This window comes from Chelonoidis abingdonii, chromosome 26 (genome assembly GCF_003597395.2).
Source record: "Chelonoidis abingdonii isolate Lonesome George chromosome 26, CheloAbing_2.0, whole genome shotgun sequence".
Classification (NCBI taxonomy): domain Eukaryota; kingdom Metazoa; phylum Chordata; order Testudines; family Testudinidae; genus Chelonoidis; species Chelonoidis abingdonii.
This window is the reverse complement of record NC_133794.1, coordinates 9266064-9289584: the sequence shown is the minus strand read 5'-3', so window position 1 is coordinate 9289584 and position 23521 is coordinate 9266064. Positions and strand designations below refer to the sequence as shown.

General features: G+C 47.5%; 1 protein-coding gene and 1 long non-coding RNA gene across 3 annotated transcripts in view; one reads left to right on the top strand and one right to left on the bottom strand.

The window, feature by feature from the left end:
• Positions 1-16273, top strand: part of SARNP (SAP domain containing ribonucleoprotein) — a 53262-nt gene extending 36989 nt beyond the window's left edge. For both annotated transcript variants that reach the window (XM_032785594.2, XM_032785592.2), the window contains 2 exons: positions 11882-11971; positions 13864-16273. In XM_032785594.2, coding sequence (XP_032641485.1) covers positions 11882-11971; positions 13864-13905 — 132 coding nt within the window. In that variant the 3' untranslated portion in view covers positions 13906-16273. The remainder of the gene's footprint in view (positions 1-11881; positions 11972-13863) is intronic.
• The window catches only part of LOC142045970 (uncharacterized), a 128965-nt gene that overhangs the window by 7317 nt on the left and 98127 nt on the right, over positions 1-23521 (bottom strand). The gene's annotated exons all lie outside the window — the stretch shown is intronic.

Genomic DNA, 23521 nt, shown 5'->3' with positions numbered 1-23521 from the left:
TCACTGTGATATCTAGGAGTGCTTAGCCCTGCATGAGCTCCCAGTGCTGCTATGGGAGACTGAGGGGGATTCTCTCTGGCCTCTGTCCAAATATGTAGCTCAGTACTGATTGCAGAATCACTTACAGTTGGGGGTCGCAGTTGGAAGAAGCCCAGCTGCGTTTCCAGGTCCCAGGGGAAGTGTAAGAGGCCTGCAGATAAAAGAACCTTCATTTGACTTGTCAACTGAGCCAGTTTGAGCTGAAATCCTCAAGTGGGGATAAATCTGGGAACCCCACACGGCCCCTTTTACACACTTATTTTCAGCACACAAGGACTGTGCTGTCCATTTAAATGAGCAAGTGTGCACTCTGATGTTTTCCCTTGCACCCCAAATTCACTGGAGTTCCAGTGCCTTAGAATGTGGTTTGATTCCACATTTATCACCACTTTAAGTAGCATTGCTAGCTGGTAGAATGGCTAGTTATATTGGCCTCAGCTGATAAAATACATTTGAAATATGATCCACTTCCCCGAACGAAAAGTTCTCCCTCCCATAAATAGAGGTATGTGAAGGTGAACTGTCTCAATGCACAGGAAGGGTTAACATTGCTGTGGTGTGTTGCCGTTTTTGCGCTTGTTGGTTTTGAATAGGATGGATTTTTTTTTTTTAATCTGGGGCTAATGTGCAATTCAAATAGTGTTTAGTAATCGCCCGATTGCTCCTTTTTAATAACACTTGGATGCTTCAAGGGAAAACTTTCCCTGAACCAAGTAGCTTTAACTTGAGGTGGCCTCTTGTTTACCATAAATACCATAAATATGTTTTTGTCAAGCAAAGCCTCTGGTGCCTGTGGAGATTCTGTACACTGTGGGCTTGTCAAAATCTGTGCTGGTAAATTAAAAAACAACTCTGCTGAAATGCTTTGATGTTTAGGACGCTGTTCTTAAGGGACTGTGAAGATGCTTCCTAACCCCTTTGCCTTGCCCTGCACCTGAGATGTGTCTCTTTCACTCTGCCATGTGGCATTCCTTACGCGGGTCTTTCTTCCTCTGACGTCTAGGTCCAAGAATGCTTTTCAACTTCAGTATTCCACTTCTGGGAGAGTTGCAGGTGTACAGTTAACACATGGCTGTGACTTTTTTGTCTTCCTCCCCTGCTGATTCCATTTGGAGAGAGCATAAACTTTTAACTGTTAAGGCCTCAGTATCTTGACACAGACAAACCTCAGAACTGCCAGCTGTTGTAACTTTTGCCCTCTACCAAAACCAGCGTCCAAAAAATATGTTAGCTAGATTCCTTCATCCTTCCCTTGCCCGATCTGTGTTTCCTGGATTTTTACTGGAAGGGAGGTGGGGAAAGGGAGAGGAGCTAAAGGTAATGCCGCAGTCACTTCCTCCTCCCCCCAACCCCAGCTAATGTATTAAAGCAGAAATTTGCTTACTGTGAACTACAGAGTTGCTGTCTCAGCTAGAGACCTGGTACTGATCTTGCCTGTACTGCATTTACATTTCACTGATTTGAATGGAGAGGCTCTCAGTTCACACCACTGTCGGATCAGAATCCGGCTCAATAAGTTTTACAAGTTGGCCTCTTTGTTGTATTAGCATTCAGAAATATGTACTGGGAGTTGCTGCCCTTAAAAGTGACTGGCTTTAATACGTTTTGATTTGTCCCTAGTGTTTATAAATGTTTTAATAGACCACGTTAGCTGGCAAATGAAGCATCACTCCAGACCTACATGATATAGAGGCTGATTCTGTGAAAGTCCTAGTCCTTAAAGATAGCAAAATGTGTGAGAACCTTCCAAGAGGGGAGATTGGTCAGTAAACTCCCACAGCTAGAGAGGCCAGCTAAAGTTGCATCAGTGAAACACAAATGGTCAGTTCTTAGGGCTGGAACTTCTGTGTTCTGTCACTGAGGTGCTGGGGAAATCTTGGGTGAGCCATTAGCAAAATGAGGATGATGCCCACTTCCCATGGGGATGCAACTGAATAATGCTTGTGAAGTGCTGTGAGATCCTTCAGTGTACATGTCTTATGCTACTGTCTATAAATAATAAATAATCCCCCCCCCCTCCCCCCGAGCCTGGGAGGGAAGGTGATACAAAAGAGCAGAGTCTTTTTATAAGTGGGACGTGATACAAGTCTTTCAGGAATAACCCTTTTGTAGGTATCTAATATAAATGGAGTTGAAAAAGTGAATGTTTTCCACGCTAGGATGAGGGAATGTTCTCAGTGGTTAGCGTTATTTTTGAACAAGACTTTGAGCTGCTGGAAAGAGAGAGCCTCAATCTCGCGATACATCTCCCTGTAAGTAGCTCCAAATGGTGAATGAAGACATGAAGTGAGGTGAATCGTACAAAATTTTATTTACCTTCATTTCATGAGGTTGGAGATTAAAGAGCCGTGTTGACTTGGGTTGAAAGGGACAGATTGAAAACAACCAGGCGTTTGGAGGTCTTTTGGGGGCAGCAGAATGAAGGTGAGGAAGTAGAGTCTATAAAACCACCAGCTCCTTGGTTATTCCTGTAAGATAGTTTACAGTGTATGTATAGTATGAAACTGAGGTCTTGCACAGTGATACCTCTGTGAAGAGCAATTCTGGGGATGCAAACTGAAAGGTAAGCCACATGAGGAATACTTATATAAAACCCCTGGGATTTCCAATTGTTTCACAGCCCCTGCTAAATATTTGCTGATGTACATTAGTTTATCAACTCCAAATGGACTCAGAAGCTCTTGAATGGAGTCGGCAAGGCAAAAGAGCCAGGAGGTATAAATACGTTGATGAATTTCAAAAAGGGGGTGGGTGACAGCTGTGCGTCCCAGGATTGGAGTGTTTGTGAGAATAAAACCATCCGTTGCTGTCATTCACCCTCTGGGTATGAAATTGGAAGCCCAGTTACTCTTGAGTGTTTCATAACCTTTACCTTTTGGAGGTCAAGGCCATGTCATCATTAATCTACCATCGCCTGAAAGCCTCAGGGCTCTGCTTTTCATCCTGCCATCCGTCATGCTGCAGCAAGATACAGGAGAGTAGATGACCAGAAGGGTCCATTTTTACACATACATGTGCATGCACACCCATTCATTCTCTCAGAATGAAAGCTCCAAGGATGAGATTATGGAGGTTTGTGTCTGTATCTCTACGTTCGTGATTAGAATTCCTCTCCAGTGTTGATCTGGAAATTCAGACTCCTTTTCTCAAGGGGACTCGTAGTCTATGGAGATGGTATCATGCCCATACAATAGTGTGAGGCTTGGCTTTCAGGAGTGTGAGGTATTGTACCATGGTTTTTTGTCTGTAAGGTCTAAGATTAGTGGTGAATCTAGCACGACCCCAAGATTACACACTACTTTGATCATCTGTGATCTGATGCCCGTTGTCAGAGGTGAGATTAGAGTATTGGCAGATTCTTCAGAGTGTAGCCCCTTCCCTACCAGTTCTGTTTCCTGTATTGAGCCTGAGCCCAGTGCTCAACACCTGTCTGCTGCTACTAAAGAGAGAGGTTGGTCCTCCATTCATTTCCATCTATCTTCGTTATCTGTAATGAGCCCTGCGCTGTAGCTTTGAGGTGTCATTCCAGAGCACCTTCACCCAGGCCACTGCTAAGAAATCTAAACAGCTGAGGGTTAGGAGCTGCTGCTGTGTCACTTGCTTGGGCTTCCTGGGTATCTAAGGCTAACCAGAGGGAGAAATGTGTGTTAATGCGTGTTCTCATCTCTTACTGGCCCTTCAGAAGCCCCTTCTTTGTTTGCAGTGATTGACTCAGTGCAGATGAGCTGTTCGTTGGAGCAGTTTCTGGTACCAGGGACCAGATCTCGTGGACTGGCTGTTGAGAAACACTGTGTTAGAGCACAAAAGCTTAGGACTTGTGTAGGCCTAAAATTCAAGTCAGTCTAGCTGCATTGCTCAGGGGTGTGGAAAGTTCCACCCAGAGAGATGTCGTTCAGCTGACCTAAGCCTGACAAAACTAGCTTGATGGAAGAATTCTTCCATTGACCTAGCTACCACCTCTTGGGGGGGGGGATTTACAACAGTGACAGAAACCCCCCCACCATTGCTGTTGTGGTATAGTTGTAGCACTTGTAGTGTAGCCATAGCTGTTGTAATTACTAGGGACATTGCAGCTGATCTGGGCCCCTCCCGCCCCCCCCAGCCCCTCACATAGAGGACGCCAAGAGATTTCACTTGTACTGGGATCAGCTGGGAGCTGCCTCACTTCAGATGGGAAAAAGATCAGGGCTTCTCCTGTTGGAGCAGAGCTGAGTGCCGCCATTGTTGCAGGGAGCTCTTGCGTGTCATTTAAAAAGGTAACCAGCCGTGCCCTCCCCTCCCAAGTTAAAATCCAGTTCTGCTTGCGGGGATGAGTTTAGTACCAGAGCTGTTCCATGCACCATGGAAACCAAGACTTAATGCATTTTGGCATTCACCCTTCCAGCACTGAAACTGGCAACCTGCCCACCCTGTGGGGCGAGGGGAATGACCTGATTTTTAAAAGGGTCCTTTTATCTTTTGGGAATAAGCTAGTATGAAATAAAGGCCAAATAAACTTGGGATTATTTAATTCTCACAGACATTTTTAAAATCTAGAGCTATGCTGGTGGCACCTCCCTGTTGGACCTCTTCAGCGAATGTACATGTTGAGTTTGCTCACCTGCCCCCACTGTGTGTCAGTGTTGCTTCACGATAAGGCTGCTCCTGGCCTATTTGTCTGGCTGCAGTAAACAGGGTCTTTTAAAGCTGGCTTGGGGGTGTGACCACTCTAGAGACTTCTGGTTCAACTGTCGAGTACCACTTTTCAGGTGAAGAGCTCAGTCCAGTTAATGTCGTCGTCCTTTCAGTTTGATCAAATCCTTTCACTGGACACTGCGTGCATGTTCCGAGAGTACATTCCATAAGAGACATTTCGGTCCCTGTCCCAAGGTGCTTACATCTGTAGAAGCAGTCCCGCCTTCAGAATGAATGACCTGACTCTGCCTGGAGCTCAACTGAGCTCCAGCCACTCCCATTGAAGTCATTTGGCATGGAGAGTGTTCAGCAATTTACAGGCCTAAGGGGTGATTTGAAGGATCATTGACAGTTCAGTCGCTGGCTGTGGAAAGCTGCCACTTGTAAAGGAAAGAGCCAAAATCTTGACTGGGTTAGAAAAGAGCTTGAGGAAGATCCATGTGGTGTGGTGACATTATTGACGTTAGCACTGAGGTGAGCTGTGTGATTGTGGCCCTGTGGATGACTGGGTTAGCCACTTATTTCATTCAGATGACAGGACAGGGCTAGACTGAAACAACAGTGCTGCAGCTAGGTACAGCGCAGTAGATATATGTAGTTACACGTCTAAAATTCTGCACACTCCCCCATGCCCATTACACTTTCAAAGTTTCTAACTCTCAGGCTTGAATCCTTCCCAGAAAGGCCTCCACCCCCCACCCCAAAAAATCTCTCCTAGTATGAGTGCAAAGGGAGCAAAGCTAGTAACAGTAAGGTTAAAATTCGTCTGCTGCTGCTGGAAAGGTCAGCTTTTCCTGCAGATGCACATGTGCCCATTTGTACACTCAAGCATGGCCCCAGGGCTTGATAAATGCAGAGATAGCAGTGTTTTGATAGAGGTAATTTTCCTCAGATGGGTTTCAGCACCCCATGAATCAAAACCTGTCAGCGAGGAGCCAAAGATGGAGTGAAGTTTATTGTAACCGTGTTTGCATCTGACACTGTCATGCTAGGGGGTCAAGTGAGCAAGATCATTAGAACAGTGTTGATTTAGTGAGACTGTTATACTCTTTCCCTGCAGGGCCACAATCGGGGGTAGAGGGGTTACCAAAAAAATAAATAAATAACCTGCAGCTCAGTGGAGTTCCCCAAGAGACACTCCCATGTGTCCTTTTAAAGACACAGTGCTGTTGTTTCTCCTGAAGTATTTGGGCCATTCTCCCACCAGCAGGGTTCAAACAACACTTTGGGCACCCGTAGCAATCGAAGAGCATGGTTGTACATGGTTAAACGAGCAGATTGGAGTGGATTTTCTCTAACAGCATCAGTGTTTGCTTATAGATTACACTTCTCCAAACAGTGACTTTTGCAGCCCCCATGATCCCAAGTGATACATAATTCTGCCCGCCATTGGTGGTTGCAACGGCTCTAAGCTTCACAACCGCCTTTCTAGGGATGGAGAAGGTGATGTACCCACACTAGGGCTTGTCCGCACTTACATTTTATAGCGCTCTGACTTGCTGGTTTGGGGGTAAATCACCTCCCTGAGCGCAGCAAGTTTGAGTGCTTTAAAGTGCTGGTGTGGACAGGCTCTGGGCTCCTAGTGCTCGGAGCTGTTCCTCTCGTGCAGGGGGATTACCAGCTCTTTCCCAGCGCTCATGCGTGACCACACTCACATTTTAAAGCCGCTCCTGCGGCAGCACTTTGAAGTTTCTAGTGTAGCCGTAGCCTTAGAGAGGATGGCCTCCTGAAGTGAGACACAGGGAAATGGGGTTCAGTTCCCTGCTCTACTACAGACTTCCTGTGTGTCTTGAAGGTCACTTAATTTGTCTACCCCTCTGTTCCCCAGCTGTCGCTCACTCAGTCACTCGTGCCCATCACCCCAGTCAGGGTATGGGCCGCCAACCACAGATCTCCAGAGTCCTCTATCCTGGGCCATTCGCTCTAGCTGGTTCCAGGTATAGCCCATTTTTTTTGCTATCAGCCTGAAGGTCGCGTCACCAGGTATTTCTTGGACGGCCTCTTTTCCGCTTGCCTTGGGGGTTCCACCGCAGTGCCCGTCTGGTGATGTTAGTTGGCTGATGGCGTAATGTATGTCCTATCCAACCCCACCTTCTCCTTCTGATTTCTTCCTCTGCTGGGAGTTGATGGGTCCTCTCCAAGAGGTGGATGTTACTGATGGTGTCTGGCCAGCGGATCTGGAGAATCCTTCTGAGGCAGCTATTAATGAAGGTCTGGATCTTCCGGATGGTTGTTTTGCTTGTCCTCCAGGTTTCAGCTCCATACAGTAGGACTGATTTCACATTGGGGTTGAACAGTTGAATTTTTATTGCCAAAGACAGCTCTCTGGAGCTCCAGATGTTCTTGAGCTGTAAGAAATATGTAGTTACACATCTAAAATAATAATAGAATAATAGCATCAGACCCAGAGAGGCACTGTTATGCTCCCGTGCTGGGGATCGTGTAGGAAAGTAGGCAGTGGTAATGCTGAGTACAGAGTCCCAGTCCCTAGCAGGCAGATGAATGCTAGAGCTGCTACACTGCACTGCTTCCTTGAAATGACTGTTGTTTATAGTCTGGGTCTCGAGAGGCTTTCTGGGAAGGGAAGTTAAAGACTAAAAACATGGCAGATCTGTGGGTGTTCAAGAGCTAAGGGGATCCTGGAACAAAAGAAAAAGTTAGCAGTTGTATTTAGCAATAATTACTCCGGAGAAGTGTCATAAGTGCACAGAAAGAAATGAATGCACTGTTTGGGCCATGACTGCCTATGGAGCCAAAACTCATGAGAAATTGGTGAGTTTTCAATTAAAAGTTTTCAGTCCCCCCTGTTGCCACAACACATGGAGATGTCATAATTAATAATGCTGAGCTGGTTGCTATGGTGTCATTTATGTAAGGTATTGACATAACGAAGGCTGTCCAGCTGCTCGCTGAGGGGGTGTCAAGTGTCACTTTTGTCATGAAAATTGGCCAAAGCACCGGTGATGTCATTAGGTCTGTTTTGTGAGTTTGCATTTAAATTGATCTTTTTTCTAAGTGTCCGGTTTGTTTCCTCTGCTTGGCTGGCTAACGTCAGTTTAATAAACTGGAGCAATTGGGTTAGAAGTTACTTGTTACTAATATATGATTTCTGTTAGCCATAGGCAGTGGGCCTCCTGGGTTCTTGCTCTGATGGGGTGCCTTTTTAGTAAAGCAAATGATGACAAAGTTCACACACATTTACTTAGGGTGCCTAATGGATGCGGGAAGTTGTGGATCCAGTGAGGAGTTCCAGGTACCCGCTGTATTGGTGATGGTTTCGATTTGTTTTATCTCTTACTTGTATCATCACAAGGATGGGTCTGCAGGCTTCATCTGATTACAAATGAATGCCTTTTAGTGCCTCTGTCAGACCATGCTCTCCCAACTCACGAAATGTAACAAATAGTGTTGGAGGGAAAGACATGAAATATACTTAGTGACGGGACAGAGGAGAAATTATAGGAGTGTAGCAAGGTAATTAGGCAGCCTGAGTTGACGAAACTGGCTAAATGAGGACTGAAATAGCCAAAGCTAGAAATAAATCCATGGAAAATGGATGCATTGAGGCTTTTAAAGGGTAATGATGGCCTTGGTTATTACTGATAGTCAAGGCATCTGTGTGGGTAGTGGTAGTGGAGATAAAAGCCTCTGGTTTTGTGGAGAATCTCAAGAAATGTAGGGATGTAACGGTTCTGCAAAATGTCAGTAAAATTGTGTCCATTCAGACTGCAAATCACTGAAATGGAATTTGTGAAGGTCGGCTGAGTGAGTGCTGAGATGGCCATGTCAAAATGGAAATGCTTTTGAGAGGAGTGGTGGCCAGTACAGGGAACAGAAAAGGGGGGCAAGAGCCCTGTGGTGAGTATAGGAGTAGTTGTGTGGTATATCAGACTGTCTCCACTGCCTCTTGCTAGACTGAAAACCATTAGTCGGTCAGATCTCTCATCCTGCCAGTGGTAGCCAAATGTATTGTGTCCATAGCAAGAGAAGGACTCCTCTGAGCATGCATGCCTGCCCCTCTGCTCTTGCTGAAGGAGCGGGGAGTGAAGTAAAATATCCTAATCTGAAGCATCCCCTGTGAAAAAAGTTTGGCGTGCAAAGCAAATGTCAGCAAGAGAATGGAGTCAAGCTCCATGAGACATCCTTTCTGATGCTTGCAGAAATGAGACCCTAGCATTGGATAGCAAGCCAGATTCTACCTAGGCGGTTTATTGAACCATGGCTAACAAATCCAAGGGCGCTGCAGCAAATAATTCAAAGGAAAGGTGGCTTCATATTTACTGATGTAGAAAGATACCACTTGAAGGGGTTGTGAGATACATCTCTTGTGCAGATCCTGGAGGAGCAGCAGCTGTAGAATTTTACAGCAAATTATAGGCCTGGTCTTTTTCATCCGAGGCTGCCATCAATTTATTGGTAGTTCTACTTACTAACGATCCACAGGAAAGAGCCCTAAGCTTGTAGGTGGTAAGGGTGTAGAAACCCTTAACTGAGAATTAACCACAATCTAGTTAGGACATTCCCAGTTTTAAGGGATGCATGTTTTTTGTGAAGGCTTCAAACAGAAGGTGCCTTTCAAAAATCCCTAGTGACCCCATGTACATAGTTTACATTAACATCATTAACACAATAGAACCACAGAGCCGAACCTTATGGTCTGTTGTAAGTGTGAGAGTTTAGGGTACTTTGTGGGATGGATTATTTATCACATCAGTCTGTAGAAGTTAAAATGTGCAAAACCAATATCTGTGCTGTCTAATCTGCCTGCTCTACTGTGCAGATGTACACAGGATATATACTGAAATGTCCTCTTGAGGCTGAACCAAAGATCTTGGGGGCCCATGCTAAGACTTTGTGTCTAGACTGAGCTTCAGAGGGATTTTTCGGATTGTTCTATTGCACTGGAATGGTGCCTTGCAGAAAAAACTCTGCTTTGGTTTATAAAGGATACGCTGACAGATAGCAGCGTCCTCCGGGCCAGTGGGCACCTCTCTAAGTAGGGGTTTAGGAAATGCAAGAAACTGAGTGGTGGAAATAATAATAATAAAATAAATCCATATGGCCATAAAAATCCTCCTTGGAAGCAACAAAGAGAGCTCATTAGGTACCTTATGTGAGACTTTGCAGTAACATCAACACTCCTTTATGAAGGGGGCAGAGGGTTCTCTTGATAACAGTTGAGACCATCATCATGATCCATGAAGTGGGGAGCTAGGGCTTCAAGCTCAGGGCCTGTTGCATTGGGGCAGACATGGGAAGATATTTATACAATATAGGCACCTGAGGAGCGCAATGTTCCCTTGTTTTGTGTTGGATGAGTCACATAGTCCTGTGGCTGACATTAGCCTGCTCCAAGAGAGAGAGGGGTGATGTTGCAAACATGGCATTAATTAACTGCAGGATCAAGTGTAAGATTAAAGAAAGTGGGCCTGTTCAGCTTGGAAAAGAGATGACTATAGAGGGGGAGATGATAGAGGTTCGTAAAATCATGAATGATTTGGAAAAAGTGAATAAAGAAGTGTTACTTAGTCCTTCACATAACACACAAACCAGGGGTCACCCAGTGAAAATAATAGGCAGCATCTGTCAAACAAACAAATTGAACTACTACTTCACACAATCCACAGTCAGCCTGTGGAACTCGTTGCCAGGGGATGTTATGCAGGCCAAAAGTATAATTAGGTTAAAAAAAGAATTAAGGAAGATCATGGAGGATAGATTCATCAATGGTTATTAGCCAAGATGATCTGAGACACAACCTTATGCCCCAGGTGTCCCTAAACCTCCAACTGCCAGAAGCTGGACTGGATGACAGGATAGATCACTCAGAATCACCATGTTCTGTTGATTCCCTTTGTAGCATCTGGGACTAGCCGCTGTCAGAAGGCAGGATACTGGATACTAGATACTATATGGACCACTGGGCTGACCCGATCCGTGCGTTCTTATCATGTTGTTTGACCACATTCCTTAATTTCCAAATGAGGAAAAACATGCAGCCGGTGGTTGGTGTTAGTTGGTGGTGATGCTCATCAAAGTGAATTGAGTTCTTCCCTTTCACTGCTAGTGTCACCAGAGCTGCTGAAGAGTGTTTATGCCATTCTATATTTTGCATTCATTCTGCAGGGAGTAGCCAGCTTCACTTTCTGCAAATTCTCTTTGTGTGGCAAACTCTACGGGGCAGTTTTCAGAATTATTTCCATTGGAGCATTTCATCGGGGAAACATTTCGATTTTAATGTGAGATCTTGTAAATCCTCAGTGTTGGATTGGTACTGTTGGTACTTGGATTGGTAATGAGGATACAGAGGCTTTCACCTCTAGGTTCCTAACTGAAATCCAACCCTGGTCTGCTGCTCAATGGCCTATGTGAAATGAGTTCTAGGTTCCATTACCGAGGGCAGACATTTAATGGGGTCATTAAGGGAGAACTTAGGAAGGGCCCCTACCTGTCAGGACTGGGACACATTGACAGGAAACTTACAATGCCACTGTCCAGGTACTTGTACTGCTTTGGTTAAACAGACTCGCGCTCTAAGGCTGCCAATCCAGCGCCTTTCATTTACTCCATTGGGAATATAAAGGCTTCCCCTTTTCCTTCCTACCTCACTGCACCATGCCTCACTAGCTATCGTGGTCGACTCTTCTTTGACTTGACCTGTTAAGGTGTGGACAGTTAAAGATTAAACACATTTAAAGTGGAGGGGATAGAGCAGTTGCAAAGTTAGGCAGGTGCAAGGTCACAGATTACTTAGCTTTAACCATTAATCCCACAAACTCACAAATTTCACCACTGTGCTCCAGAGAAATAGGTTTCACTTTTCCTTGATTACCATAGAGAGAGAGCAGGTTTTGCATGGGGACCTACTTGTCATAAATGCTCCTCTGAGGTTCTTTTTAGCATCTGTTCAATAAATCCCCTCTGGACGGGGCACCTAACCATGCCAGCATGATGATGCCTGCTAACGTGTATGTTCAGCTCTGTGCACTAATTCATGTGCACCCCAAAATCATCTTGCAACTACTCTTTTTTTTTTTTTCCTCTAGCAGATGGTGGTGTAGCTAAAAGCAAGAAGATTTGGGGGCAAGGAAAGGAACCTTATCAACTGTTAAATTGATTCTTTTGGGTCTGGCTGGCAAACTAAATCTTCTACCTTCTTTCCACACAGAGCGAAGATGATGAGAAGTTGAAGAAGAGGAAGGAGCGATTTGGCATTGTAACAAGTTCGGCTGGGGCTGGAGCCACAGAGGACACAGAGGTAAAATGCTAAACCTGCAAGCAGAAGGACATGTGATAAGAAGTTTGGGGGTGAGAGGGCAGCTGAGAACACTTTCCATGCTGGCTTGTTAGGAGAGTTGAATATCCCAGAAGATGGCACTGTAACTCTTTGCACACATGAGATCTTGCTACACAAGTAGATCTCATCCTACTGGTCCACATGCAAGTACTTATATTCAGTTCCTTCAGGTACCTGAGTGATGGTACCGCAAAGATAAATTTTCTTCTTTATGTTGATGATGAGCATCTGCCTCCTTGGGTTGCATACATTCTAACCCCCAGTGGAGCAGCCCAAGCTACAAGATCTGGCCAGTGCTGGCTGATGCGGCTGAGCTCTTAGTCTTGCAGACTAGTACAGATGCCTGCAGAAAACTGGGAGCAACCGTTCTCCTCCACTTTCCTCCACGCTGCTCCCTTTATGCCTTGAGTGGCCTACTATACTACCTCCCATTCACATCCCTCCTTATGACTTCCTTTATCCAGGAAGCTCTTGGACTTTAAAGTTGCTTCACTCCTTTCATCATAAGAGCCATGTAAAGTTCACAACACAGAAAGGAAGGAGCAAGTAAAGATCAAGAAATTGATCACACCCCTTGCTTTTCTCTCTTCCATCTTTTGATTTGACACCTCTGTCCTGCTGTTGTATCTTTGGTCTGATTTTTAATTTGTGAGCTCTGCAAGACAGTGCCTCACCGTTTAGTTTATGGGGGTTTATGCCTTGCTGTGCGGCACCTGGTACCAGAGACCAGGGTAGATGGTCCTGGGGCAGTTCCTACGTTCCTCTTTGTCGAGTACCATGAACACTATTAGTGCTGCATAAATAATACTGTAGCATAAATCAGTGAGAGCTGAGCCCCCATCACTGTCCACAGAGGGGAGCTGGATGTGGATTTTAATTTTAACAATTAATTGGCAAAGGTTGCGGGAGGGTGAGCTGGTGGGGTCTTAGAAACTACTTAACCAGATGGCTTCTGGATTCGACATACAAGAAGTGGTTTTTTGTTTGGCTCCAAAGAGTGATCTCAGCAATTCAGGTGGGGTTTGGGGGCTTTTTTTGTTTTGTTTTTGTAGCTTTTTCGATAAACGCTTCCCTTGAATGAAATGGTTTACGGCATTCCCAGCCTTCTGCAAGCAGCACTGGAGAACGAGCCCCTGTTCAGTCTGAGCAGAGAGGGTGGCTGGGGGTGAAGGATTCCATGTTTTTCCGCTAGGTCACTTATAGGTTGTGCCTGGAACAAAAAGGTCTTTTTACTAGTATTGTGTGCGCTCAAATGCACCTTTCCCCTGGAGATTCTTGGTTTGGGCTTCTGTTGCCCCCTGGCTATTTATCCTGCTAAAAATTAAGATTTATATGCCCCTCGTGTATCAAGTTAAAGGCATATCTGAGAGACGCAATAGAATATTTAATGCAGTTTAGTGTGTCCCTCTCACCTTTTCCTTGAATAGAAGAGTGGTAACCCTTTGCCCTTTTAAATTTCCCACCTCCCCATTGCCTGGAAGGGTTTCCAGGCCTCTCAAGTAGGCATTGTTCCCTTTTGTAGCACGTTGCCAGCGAGATGAAGTGACTTCAGGAGCACTGTATCTTGGGCACTCTATGCTTTTGCAACTTGATTTCAAGCTCCGTTTCGTCAAATGCTGGACTAAAATCTTCTAGCGCCTTGCCAAGCATTGATACCAAATACCCTCTTGAGCTAACCTTGTGATCCCCTATTCAGGCAGGGGCTGGGTCAGCCATGCACCAGGGTCATTTTCTACCATCAAGTGTGGTTTTTTTTGTTTTTTTTTTCAGTCTTCATCCAAATGTGTGTGGGGTTTGAATTGTGCATGTTTGTTTCTTTTTGGTTTTGATTTTTCTTTCAATCCCTTTTGCAGGCAAAGAAGAGGAAAAGAGCAGAACGCTTTGGGATTGTCTGATGTCTGTCCATTTTAGGCTTTCCCGGTTGGGTGGAGAGCACGTTCATGTGTGTGCGCGCGCTTTTTCTCTCTCTCCCCCACTTCCCTTCCCCCGCCACACACACAGTAGCACTAGTAAGGAGCGCAGGCTCTTCCCCACACAGGACCTAACAGAGAATCCCTGATAGCTGTACAGTTGTGCTGCTTATTTTTTCAATTGTGACGTTTAAAAAAAAAAAATTATACAGAGCAAAGAGCAAAAATGTTCTTCTTCTATCTGTGGTGGGTAGAAATCCCAGTGCCCAGTTCTCCATTCCCCTGCCACTTGTGTAGTTTACAGCAGTGCAAAGCAGGTGTGTAATGCCAGTACTTCAAAATTGCAAGTGTTTTACACCCATTGTGCACTGGTGTCCATGCCCACACAAGGGGCAGGTATGAACCTAGGTAGTGGGGAAGGAGAACTGGTGTGGCCAAGCATCTATCAGCTGTAGGATGAGGAAAGGATATGCCATTCAGGGATGAAGTTGGCTCTCCCTGCTATGTCTTGGGGAATTCCACCCTTGGGTTGAGAGGCAGGTTGTGCCACTTAAAGCAGGAACTACCTGGAGCCCCCCTTTTATTTAAAAGTTGCTGTTTTTTATTGTCTCCATTTCTCTGGGCTGCCCTGGGCAAAGAAACCCTCCTCTCCCTCCTTCAGCCTGAGGAAATCGCTCTTTAAGTTCAGCAGTGTCAGGGCATGCACACCAATAGCCTGGCTGCTAACATTCGTCAGCTCAAGTGCACCAACACATCCCTACTGTGGTTCTGCTGTGGATCATCAGCTTCTACGTGGGTTGCCCCTCCCAGCTTGTGACATCGTGTTTGCTGCCTAGCTGTCCAGGGCAGGGCCTTTCTAGTATATTGCACCGGGTTGCCAAAAACCATAGTAGTAATTCTTGTATCAGATAGGCTTTAAACTTCATGAACCACCCCGTATGTTAAAGGGTCTTTCTCACCTACCTCTGCTCCCAGGGCTGGACTAGTGGGGAATGGGTTGGAGCAGCAGCTGGCGATTGGCAGAAGCTCAAGGCCAAAGCCTTGGAATAAGGAGAGGGGAATACCAGAACATTTACAAATGAAACCTACTTCACCTGCCTCTAAGGGCTGTTCTGGGGCTTGTGGCATTGAGTATAAGTGTTCAGATCCCTTGAAGGTTATTCCCAGGTTGAATTTTGTGTTGTCCTCATCTAACATCCAGGCTAGCTCAGTCAGGCTTGTTAACACCTCACACACTCTTAAACCAGCCTTCCCTGCCTCACCTCTTGCAAAGGGGAACAGCAGTAACCTTGTCCAGGGAATACACGGTTTGAAAAGGTGTTGCAGTGAACCTGTTCTGCATCTGAACTGAAGCGAATTTCTCTCCTGCACGTTAACTTCTCAATTTTCCCCTGCAACATCATGCATGGTACAGCAGCGAAATGCAGCACAGCTGCAACTCGTTATGCACCTTTTGTCTGGTTAGCCTTTCAAACGGCACCTTCTCTTTTCAGGAAGCTGTAGAAATCCGTTCTCCATGTTAAGTTGTGTGGATGGAGCAAGCGTGTTAGCTAATACCAGAGAGCTGTTATCCCATGCTTTGCTCTAGGCCTCTGAGGCCAGTAGCTGTTAGCAGTGATTCAGTAGAGAAGGAAGACGTATGGTGCCTTTCTTCATCTCCTTAATAGGTTTTTACACACAGGTATTCCTTGTGCGTCTAGCATCTTATGTAACCTTTTTTACCCTTAAACTTATATCAAGATCCCCAGAAAAATAGAACAGCTGGGCAGATTTCCCCTTGATTGATCTTTGCTTTTAAATGTTCATTTTGGTTGAAATGTGCCTGTACTTCAGAGATTTGCGTCCTGGGATTGTTGCTTCTGACCATGCTCTCTATTGGAAAGATGTTTGCACTGGTCACACGCAGTTCCTTCAGACGCTGGAGAACAGCAGCTGGGCAAAGGGGCCAGCCTGATTCTTGAAAAGCAATATATTTTTCTTTAAATGTAGAGATCTTCAAATTGCTTGTGCTCTGCACCACCACCACTGCAGGCTGATGTCTCAGCTGTATGCCCCAGGTGATTCTAAGCAATATCTGAGGCTGGGTTGCTTGCCCAGCAACTATAGGATCCAGGTTGCATTGTGTCTCTCTTGGGGTGTCAATGGTAGAATGAAGCGAAGCCCCCTGTCTCCTTCCAGACTTAATGGAATAACCTTATTCTGTTTGGGGGTTTTTTGTATGTCAGATTTTGTAATATGTGTTTTCTATTCCACTCATGACTGCTAGTTATTTGCTTGAGATGTTTTGAAGTATGCCAGGTCAAACACTGCATTTCACTCTTGGTTTCATAATAAAACTGCTTCTTCAAGGCAACACCTGTATCTGCCTATTTGGTGTGTGATGTAACAGTGCTTTTCCTGTGGTGTCACGGCTGGGCAGTGCTAGCACAGAGCCAGACATCACTGAGATCTGATTCTGTCTGGCGCTGCATCTTGTGGTGTTACTTACACCCATGCACATCAATCCCACCGCCAAAGGAAAACGCCATTTCCATCCATTCTGCCCTGGTTTAAATGACTTCCCATGGTGTACTGTGCCCCTTACCTTCGAATAAACACACAGATCCTGAGCACTTGTCGTCGTGAAAGATCCCATGATCCTTTGTTAACGCCTGGCATCTCGGACAAGCCCCAGTTTTTAGCTCATTCTGCCTCCCTACATTCTTCCCTGTAGTTTGTTGGATACAGAATTCCTCTTCGCTTCCTGTTGACCTTGTTAAACTTTCCAAGCCCTTTGGAGAAAGGACTCTGCTTTTAATTGTCCTGTAAAGCATCTTGCACATGCAGGGCCTCCTTTGTTTGTTTGTTTGGTGCTAAGAAGTCAGATGTTCTCAGTTCTAGGATTGCCCTTGGTCTGCTCGGCAAGTGCAAATGTCCTTTTGTAGCCTTGGCTGCTTCTGATCGCTTCCTGTGCTTCTCTGTATACTACCCAAGTGGAGTAAATGATCAGCTGTTTGACAGTACTGCAAGGAGGGGTGCTGGTGGTACTCAAATCCCTAATCCCGCCCGGGTGGTAGGTATGTGGTGTCCCCTTTGTACAGGCTGACATACGGGAAAGGGACTCACTTAAGATTGTACAGCAGAGTTGGGCGTAGAACCCAGGAGTTCCAATTTCCATGCTTATGCTCTGGCCACTTGATTACACTCCCCTTCCTGAGGTAGGAACAGAACCCAAGAGTCCTGACTTCAGTCTGCCATTCTAACTAGTCAGTATTTTCTCTTCCCAGAGCTGGGAATAGAAGCCAGATATTCTACCTTGCCGTCCTGTTGTCTGACCACTGGAACCCAGCCCCTATTGCCTCTAGAAACCACGCAAGCTCAGCTTGTTCAGTTTCCCTTGGGCATATGGGATCACTACAGATATGGACAGTGTCTCCATTGCACATTCTGTCTACCATGCCAAATCATTCCTCGTGTTTTAGGGGCACTAATGCATATTCTGCCTCCCTCCCCTCCCCCGGCATTCTCTCCCTTGCACCCAGCATCAAATTGATCGCTTCCTTGTGCTCTAGTAAAACTACTCAAGTGTCTCTTGCTCCCCCATTTCACCTCCCTCTCCTTGTTCGGGATTGAATTTCCTTTGGCCATGGGAGCAATATAACGATGAACCCCAGTCTACTCCCTCCCTTCTCCTTTATCGACCATTCTCTCCCTTTGCCTGTATATAGGCACTTTCTGTATTCCCAGCCCTGGTCCAGCAGCTGCCTCCTGCAGCCAGTGCTACAGGGGGCATCACTGCCTATAGAGATCTCCCCTCCCTTCTCTCTCCCCCCTGCTTCTTTTTCCCGCTTGGTGGGAGTTTATTTTGTAGAGGACACTGCTTCTTTTAAAGGCTGGGCTTTCCCCTCTGCAGTGTGGGGGGGAAATCATTCTAATCACACTGTGTTTAAAACACCACCTAATTTATTTTTCCTCTCCAAGCTGGGAGCCGCTCGTGACTAATTTGGGCTGAATAGGTGGAGAAAAAAAGCACCGGGCACACAATGAGCGGGGGAAAGTGTGGGAAAACGAGCGAAAGAAAAGGAGGGCCAGGGCTTGCAGCGTGAGAGCTGGTAATGCCGCGCAGCACCCAAATTCAGCATGAAGTCACTTTTCACAGCAGACGCTTGGGCTGAAAACGCAAGTGGGACTATAGGTCAGGCTGGCGGGAGGAGTGGGGGTGGGAAATGGTTGGGCTTGCACAATGTGAAGGGAAGAAGGAGGTGGGGTGAGAGAAGAGAGATAGGCACACTGTGCGCGTGCGTGCATGCCCCTTCACAAAGAAACACAAACACATCTTTCCACTCGCGCTGTCCCCTTCACCCCAATGGCCTCCTGCCCCGAGTCGTCTGTGGCTGGGTTGGAAACGTCTTGTGTTTAAATTCAGAAAAATAAGGAAACAAAAGCAGAGCCTGAGAACATGTGAGAGGAAGGGGTGGGGTTAATACAGAGCAATACACTTAAGATTTCTTCTGCCCCTTCCTTCCCTCCCCACAATTTTAAATATCTTAAAGGCCTGCACTGAAATCTTCTGGAGTCGCCTTGAAACTGACTGTAGGTAAACTCGCTTTCTTGAAGTTGTTATGTTCAAATTGATTAGATTACAGGTTATCCCCTTCCCAATTGCTTCAAGGGCTGGTTAGTTTCACAGCAAGGGCCCATCCTACTCCATACTGCTGTGTCTTGAGGTGCTGCCCCTTCTGTGCACCTTAACAGTAATAGTTCTGACCACGCTTTCCCCCTCCTCCCTGCATGTGGAGTTGAATGGACTGTTTAAAAAATAAATATCTATATCCATCTTGCAACAACTGGGACTTGGTGAGCTGCTGCTGCTGCGATTGGCTCAATACCTGGAGTCTCTGGCTAATCCAAGGGGTTCAGGACTAGTTAACTCTGATTTGCGCAGCTTGCTTGGACCATGAATCAACTGTGCTTTTCTCTTAGAAATCGGAGCTCAGGAAGGCCTGTTGGTGATCCAAGGCCAGGGATGGATTTTCTATATAATCAATATAATTTCACTACCCCAAATATTTTTCAGGACAGAAGGAATGTTGCTGAGTAGTTACAGCAGGAAGACTGGCATCTCTACACCAAGGCTTCGAGCAGGGGCTTGGTGTCAGGACTCTTGGGTTCTATTCCTGTCGTCAGAAACAGTAATGTCTAGTGTGTAGGGGCAGGGGCTGAAAGTCTGGAGTCCTGGCTTCTGTTCCAAGCTCAGTTTCTGGATTGGCTGAGTGGCTGCTGTCACGACAGTTCAGGGGGCTTCTGGGCCCCTGTCTGTGGGGAAACTTGGGCTGCATGATGGTTTTGTGAAACATATTGAAGCAGAAGTGGCTTGACCTGGAGGGAGTTGGTGTTGGAGCTGGCGGTAGAACCCAGGCATCCTGGCTCACTTCCTTTGCAAGAACTGCTCTGGACATTAATGCCATGGTTGCTCCCTCAGTCCTGCCCCTTTTTGAAGTACATGTCTGTGTGTTACTCCCTCCCCCCAGCAGCTCTGTTTGCTAGGTGCACTGAAGCTGGAAGCTGGAGGGAGGGGCATGTGCCATGGTTGGCCATGTGATGACCCTTCAGGACATGCTTCAGGAAGCACATGCTCTGGCAAAAGCCTGAAGAGAAGTGAGTGAGCTGGGCTGTCCTCTCTTCCCCAGATAGCTCCTGCAGTCAACTCTTCCCCGGCACCTCGCCCCTTAGCTGTCAGTCACACTTCTCATTGCTGTCATACTGTATCTGCTCTTGGCACTCCCGCAAGAGAAGCTTGGTGCCCAGACCTCAGGCAGGCCAGAGCCCCAGTGTGCTGGATGCTGTATGGACGTGTCATAAATTCAGAGATTACAAGGCTAGGAGGGGCCACTGTGGTCCTCCTTCATAGCACAGGCCAGAGAATCCCACAGTCCCTGTGCTCAGGTAGAAGGATGGAGTGAGGGAACTCAGCAGAACCTGTTGCTTCTCTTCTGCTGAGCCAGGAGTTCCCAGAGATGAGGGTCAGATGTTAGATGTTCCCTGTTGTTCCTGTGTAGTGTAATTGGCTTGTTGTGGGGTCTCAGAAGAGAAGATGTTTTCAATTCCTGAGGGATTTCCCCCCCGTCTCATCCCAGGTGCCTTGGAAGAAGAGACTCAGTGGGGAATAGAGGGAGGACATTTGATCTCTCTCCACAGTTGTGTACGTGCCATTCTGCTCTCGCCACGCTCGTGGCAGCCTCAGGGTGACCTGCCACTCTGCTTTGCTGCTCCCCCACCTGCTTGGACTTTCTCCAGCAAAGACAGCTTATCCCAGGTGTGAATCAAGGTTCAGAAGCACGTACGGCAGCAGGTGGAAGTGTCCATATGCATGGATCCTTGGCTGCTTTCTACAGCTTTGGTCCCAGCGCCAGGTGCAAAGATGCAGCTTAGCCCTACAGAATGGTAGGCTGAGGTTTATAAAGCTGTGGTTGATAGGAGACAGTCAGGACAGGTTCTGTTCTAACCTTTAGAAGACTGGGCTGTCCCTGAGGAGGAGAAGGTGTAGGGCTCCAACTATCAGCTTGGAACTGCTCCCCAGCAGGGGCAGCTCAGCCCTTCGTCCTTCCACGGTGGCTGTGGACTGTGCCCATGAGACCTTGGACAAACAAGGGACACCCCACAGCTGAGTTTAGGCTGGGCCGATTGGATGACAATTTCCCCAAACCATCTGTTGTGCTGTGGGCTGGCTGCTGTCCTGTACAGCATGGTGGGACCCATGTGTACTTTATCAGGGCTTGTGCCCACCTCTCCAGCGTGATCACCCTGCCGCTGCATTACAGTCCTTGCTCACAGGCAGCAGAATCACTGGATCGAAGCCAAGCTCCCTGCCTGCTGGTATAATTACTGTGAACGTTGTATGCGCACAGTCTTATTAGGCATCAGAGGGGGAAGGTTAGGAGAGCCAGATTATGGCATGGCTGAAATGGGGTTGCACCCCCTCCCTCTGACATGGCTGTGGGTGGTCACCAGGATGGAGGTAACTGTCTCTGTCCCTGTCCTAATTTGTCTGTCCTGCGTGCCTGCACCCTCTGTCTCTGAATTAGGTCAGCCGAGGGCCGGGGAAAGCAGGTGATGCAGGGCGCAGCTCCCAGCAGCCTCGGGGGAGAAGTGCCCAGAACAAAAGCGAGCTCTCATTAAACTTTTGACATCGTCCTTCGAAGCAAACCAACCAACCCAACCAGGAATGTTACAAGGGGGCTGACCGACCCTAACCCTCAGCCCAGCCCCATGCGCCCTCCCGCGCGGTCACTGTCGCTCTGCAGGAGAGGAACCATTTAAAGCTCCAGATGCTCTGCCAACTGCTACCAGCCATCTTTGCCTTCAGCTGTGTCATAGGTGGCAGCTTGGAGATGGGGGTTCAATAATATTATAGACCCTTTAATAGTAACATAGTGGTGGGAGTTACCTGCCGGTATGCAACAAAGCCTGCAGCTGGAGCCCTCGTATTTGAGCAATTCAGGCTTAGCTAGCTCAGGTACTGATCTGTTGCTGCCGTAATAGGGGACCAGGTAGGGCAGGGTCTGGCTGTTTTTCCAGATGTCTGTATAGGTGTCCCATGGGGTTATGATCCATTACAGGGGCTCTCAGGTGCTACCAGAGCACAGCTAACAAGTATCTCACAGATTATCTACCCTGCCTCACAGTGTCTCTGAGTACCTCACAGCTTTTAATGTATCAATTCTCAATGCCTCTGTGATGCCGGACAGTGCTGTTATCCCCATTGTACAGGTGGGGAAACTGAGGCACAGAAGCTAAGTAATTTGTCCTAGGTCATCCAGGAAGTCTGTGGCAGAGTCAGGAACTGAACCCAGGGCTCTCAAGACCCCTGTACAGGGAGGAGGGGGAGCAGAGCTGGGGTGTGGGAAGTCACTTTCCTGACTCTCTAGGCACAACCCTCTTTCCCATTTTCCTTTGAAAGTGACTGGTCTGAGAATGTAATCAGTGAGGTGAGTCTGTTGGGGAGCTGGGCATCCTCTGGCTTCCCCGAGACCTTGGCTGGGCTCAGCACCTCTGAAAAGTAGCTGCACGCACCTTTCAAAAACTCAACTGCATCCGTGACTAGCGCTGCTGGGAAGGCTGGAGTGACAGCCCTCAGGGGCATTTCATGTTTCTCCCCAGCTTGGTAGCTGTCAGACAAGGCTAGGAGCATCCAATATCTGCTTCCTATTCAATCTTTGTTTTATCTTCAGGGGCCAGACAGGAGGGGCAGCTAGTGCCAACTGCAATGCGCTAGGGGACGGTTTGTAATATGGATGCACCTGTCTAGAAAGAACTCAGCTGAGCCCATCAATGTGTTTCACACCAGGCAACTGCAGGCTCGAAGAAACACCCTAGCAGGCAGAATGAGAATAGCAGCCAGGAAAGGGATGTCCAGAGACAGCCAGAGCAAGGTACCCCATAGCCCAGGGCTGACAGCGACGCATATGCACTCCATGCAGATCCAGCTCGGCCCTTGGCCTTGTCTTGAAGAAGTGGCTGGTTACAGCAAGGTGGCTCCGTGGGGGAGATTTTGGATTAAACGGACCCAGAATTGTCCCAGAGGGTGAATGGGCCAGAAATGCAGGAACTGGGGCAAGGGAGAGTAGGGATGGAGAATGGAGAGTCACATCACGGGAGAGGAAAGGAGCCGTGGTAAGATGGCGCGTCCATCCTGCCGGGCGAAGGGACAGAGGACCCCCTCGCTAGGGGGCGAGGGCCAATTAGCTAATGGGAGCGGTACCCAGGCCAGCCCCTATGAGGGGCTCATGGGTTGGCAATAGGAAGTCCCCCACTGGTCTCTCCCAGGTTTATTTGAGGTCCCCATAGGCTGGTCCATGCTTGAGCCAAGCTGCTCACTGCCCCACACTTTACCCTTTGAGTCCTTCCCTCTTGTCCCACCAGCGATGCTAGCAAATCCCTCTGCTGCTCCATTCGCTCCCTCCCTCATCCTTGTTCCCCCAGCCGGGTGGCACCCGTGCTCACTGGTCCATAGACTAAGGACCAGCCTGCCTTGGGTTGGTTTAATGTCAGTGTGTGTGCCCCTTGGTCCCCCACTCCCTCTGATCATAGATGTAATTAGCTGTGACATTCTCAGCATACCTGCCAGCTCCTAATGAGGGCTCCATAAAAGCTGCCGTGGATCTGGTTTCCTCCGGCACTTCGGGCCAGTTGTAAATCTCAGCTTTACAATTTCGAGCTGCGCAAGGAGGAAGCAGCAGTCATGGAAGCCGGGGGGTGGGAGGGTGAGTATCACCATGTGTGCAGGAGGATGTCATCCACCAGGGCATTTGGAGTCCTAGCAGAGGTATCGAACCGCACTGCTCCATATGCTGCATGCCGTGTGGACCCTTCCTAGACCCATGCCTAGGCAGGTCTCGGAGTTCAACGGCTAGAACGCTGCTCAGGCCCTGACTCGGACCAGCACACTGATTACAGCCTATCAATGTCACTTGGCTTTGCCAATGAGCATCTGCCTTGGCAATACCAACCGCCACACTGCCCCTCTTGTCGACAGCTTTGCCTGGGCTCCTTTGCCCTGTGCTACCCCCCGTTCAGCTGGAGATCCCAAAGCCGTTGGCCAGCAGTTATTAAAGCTCCCAGC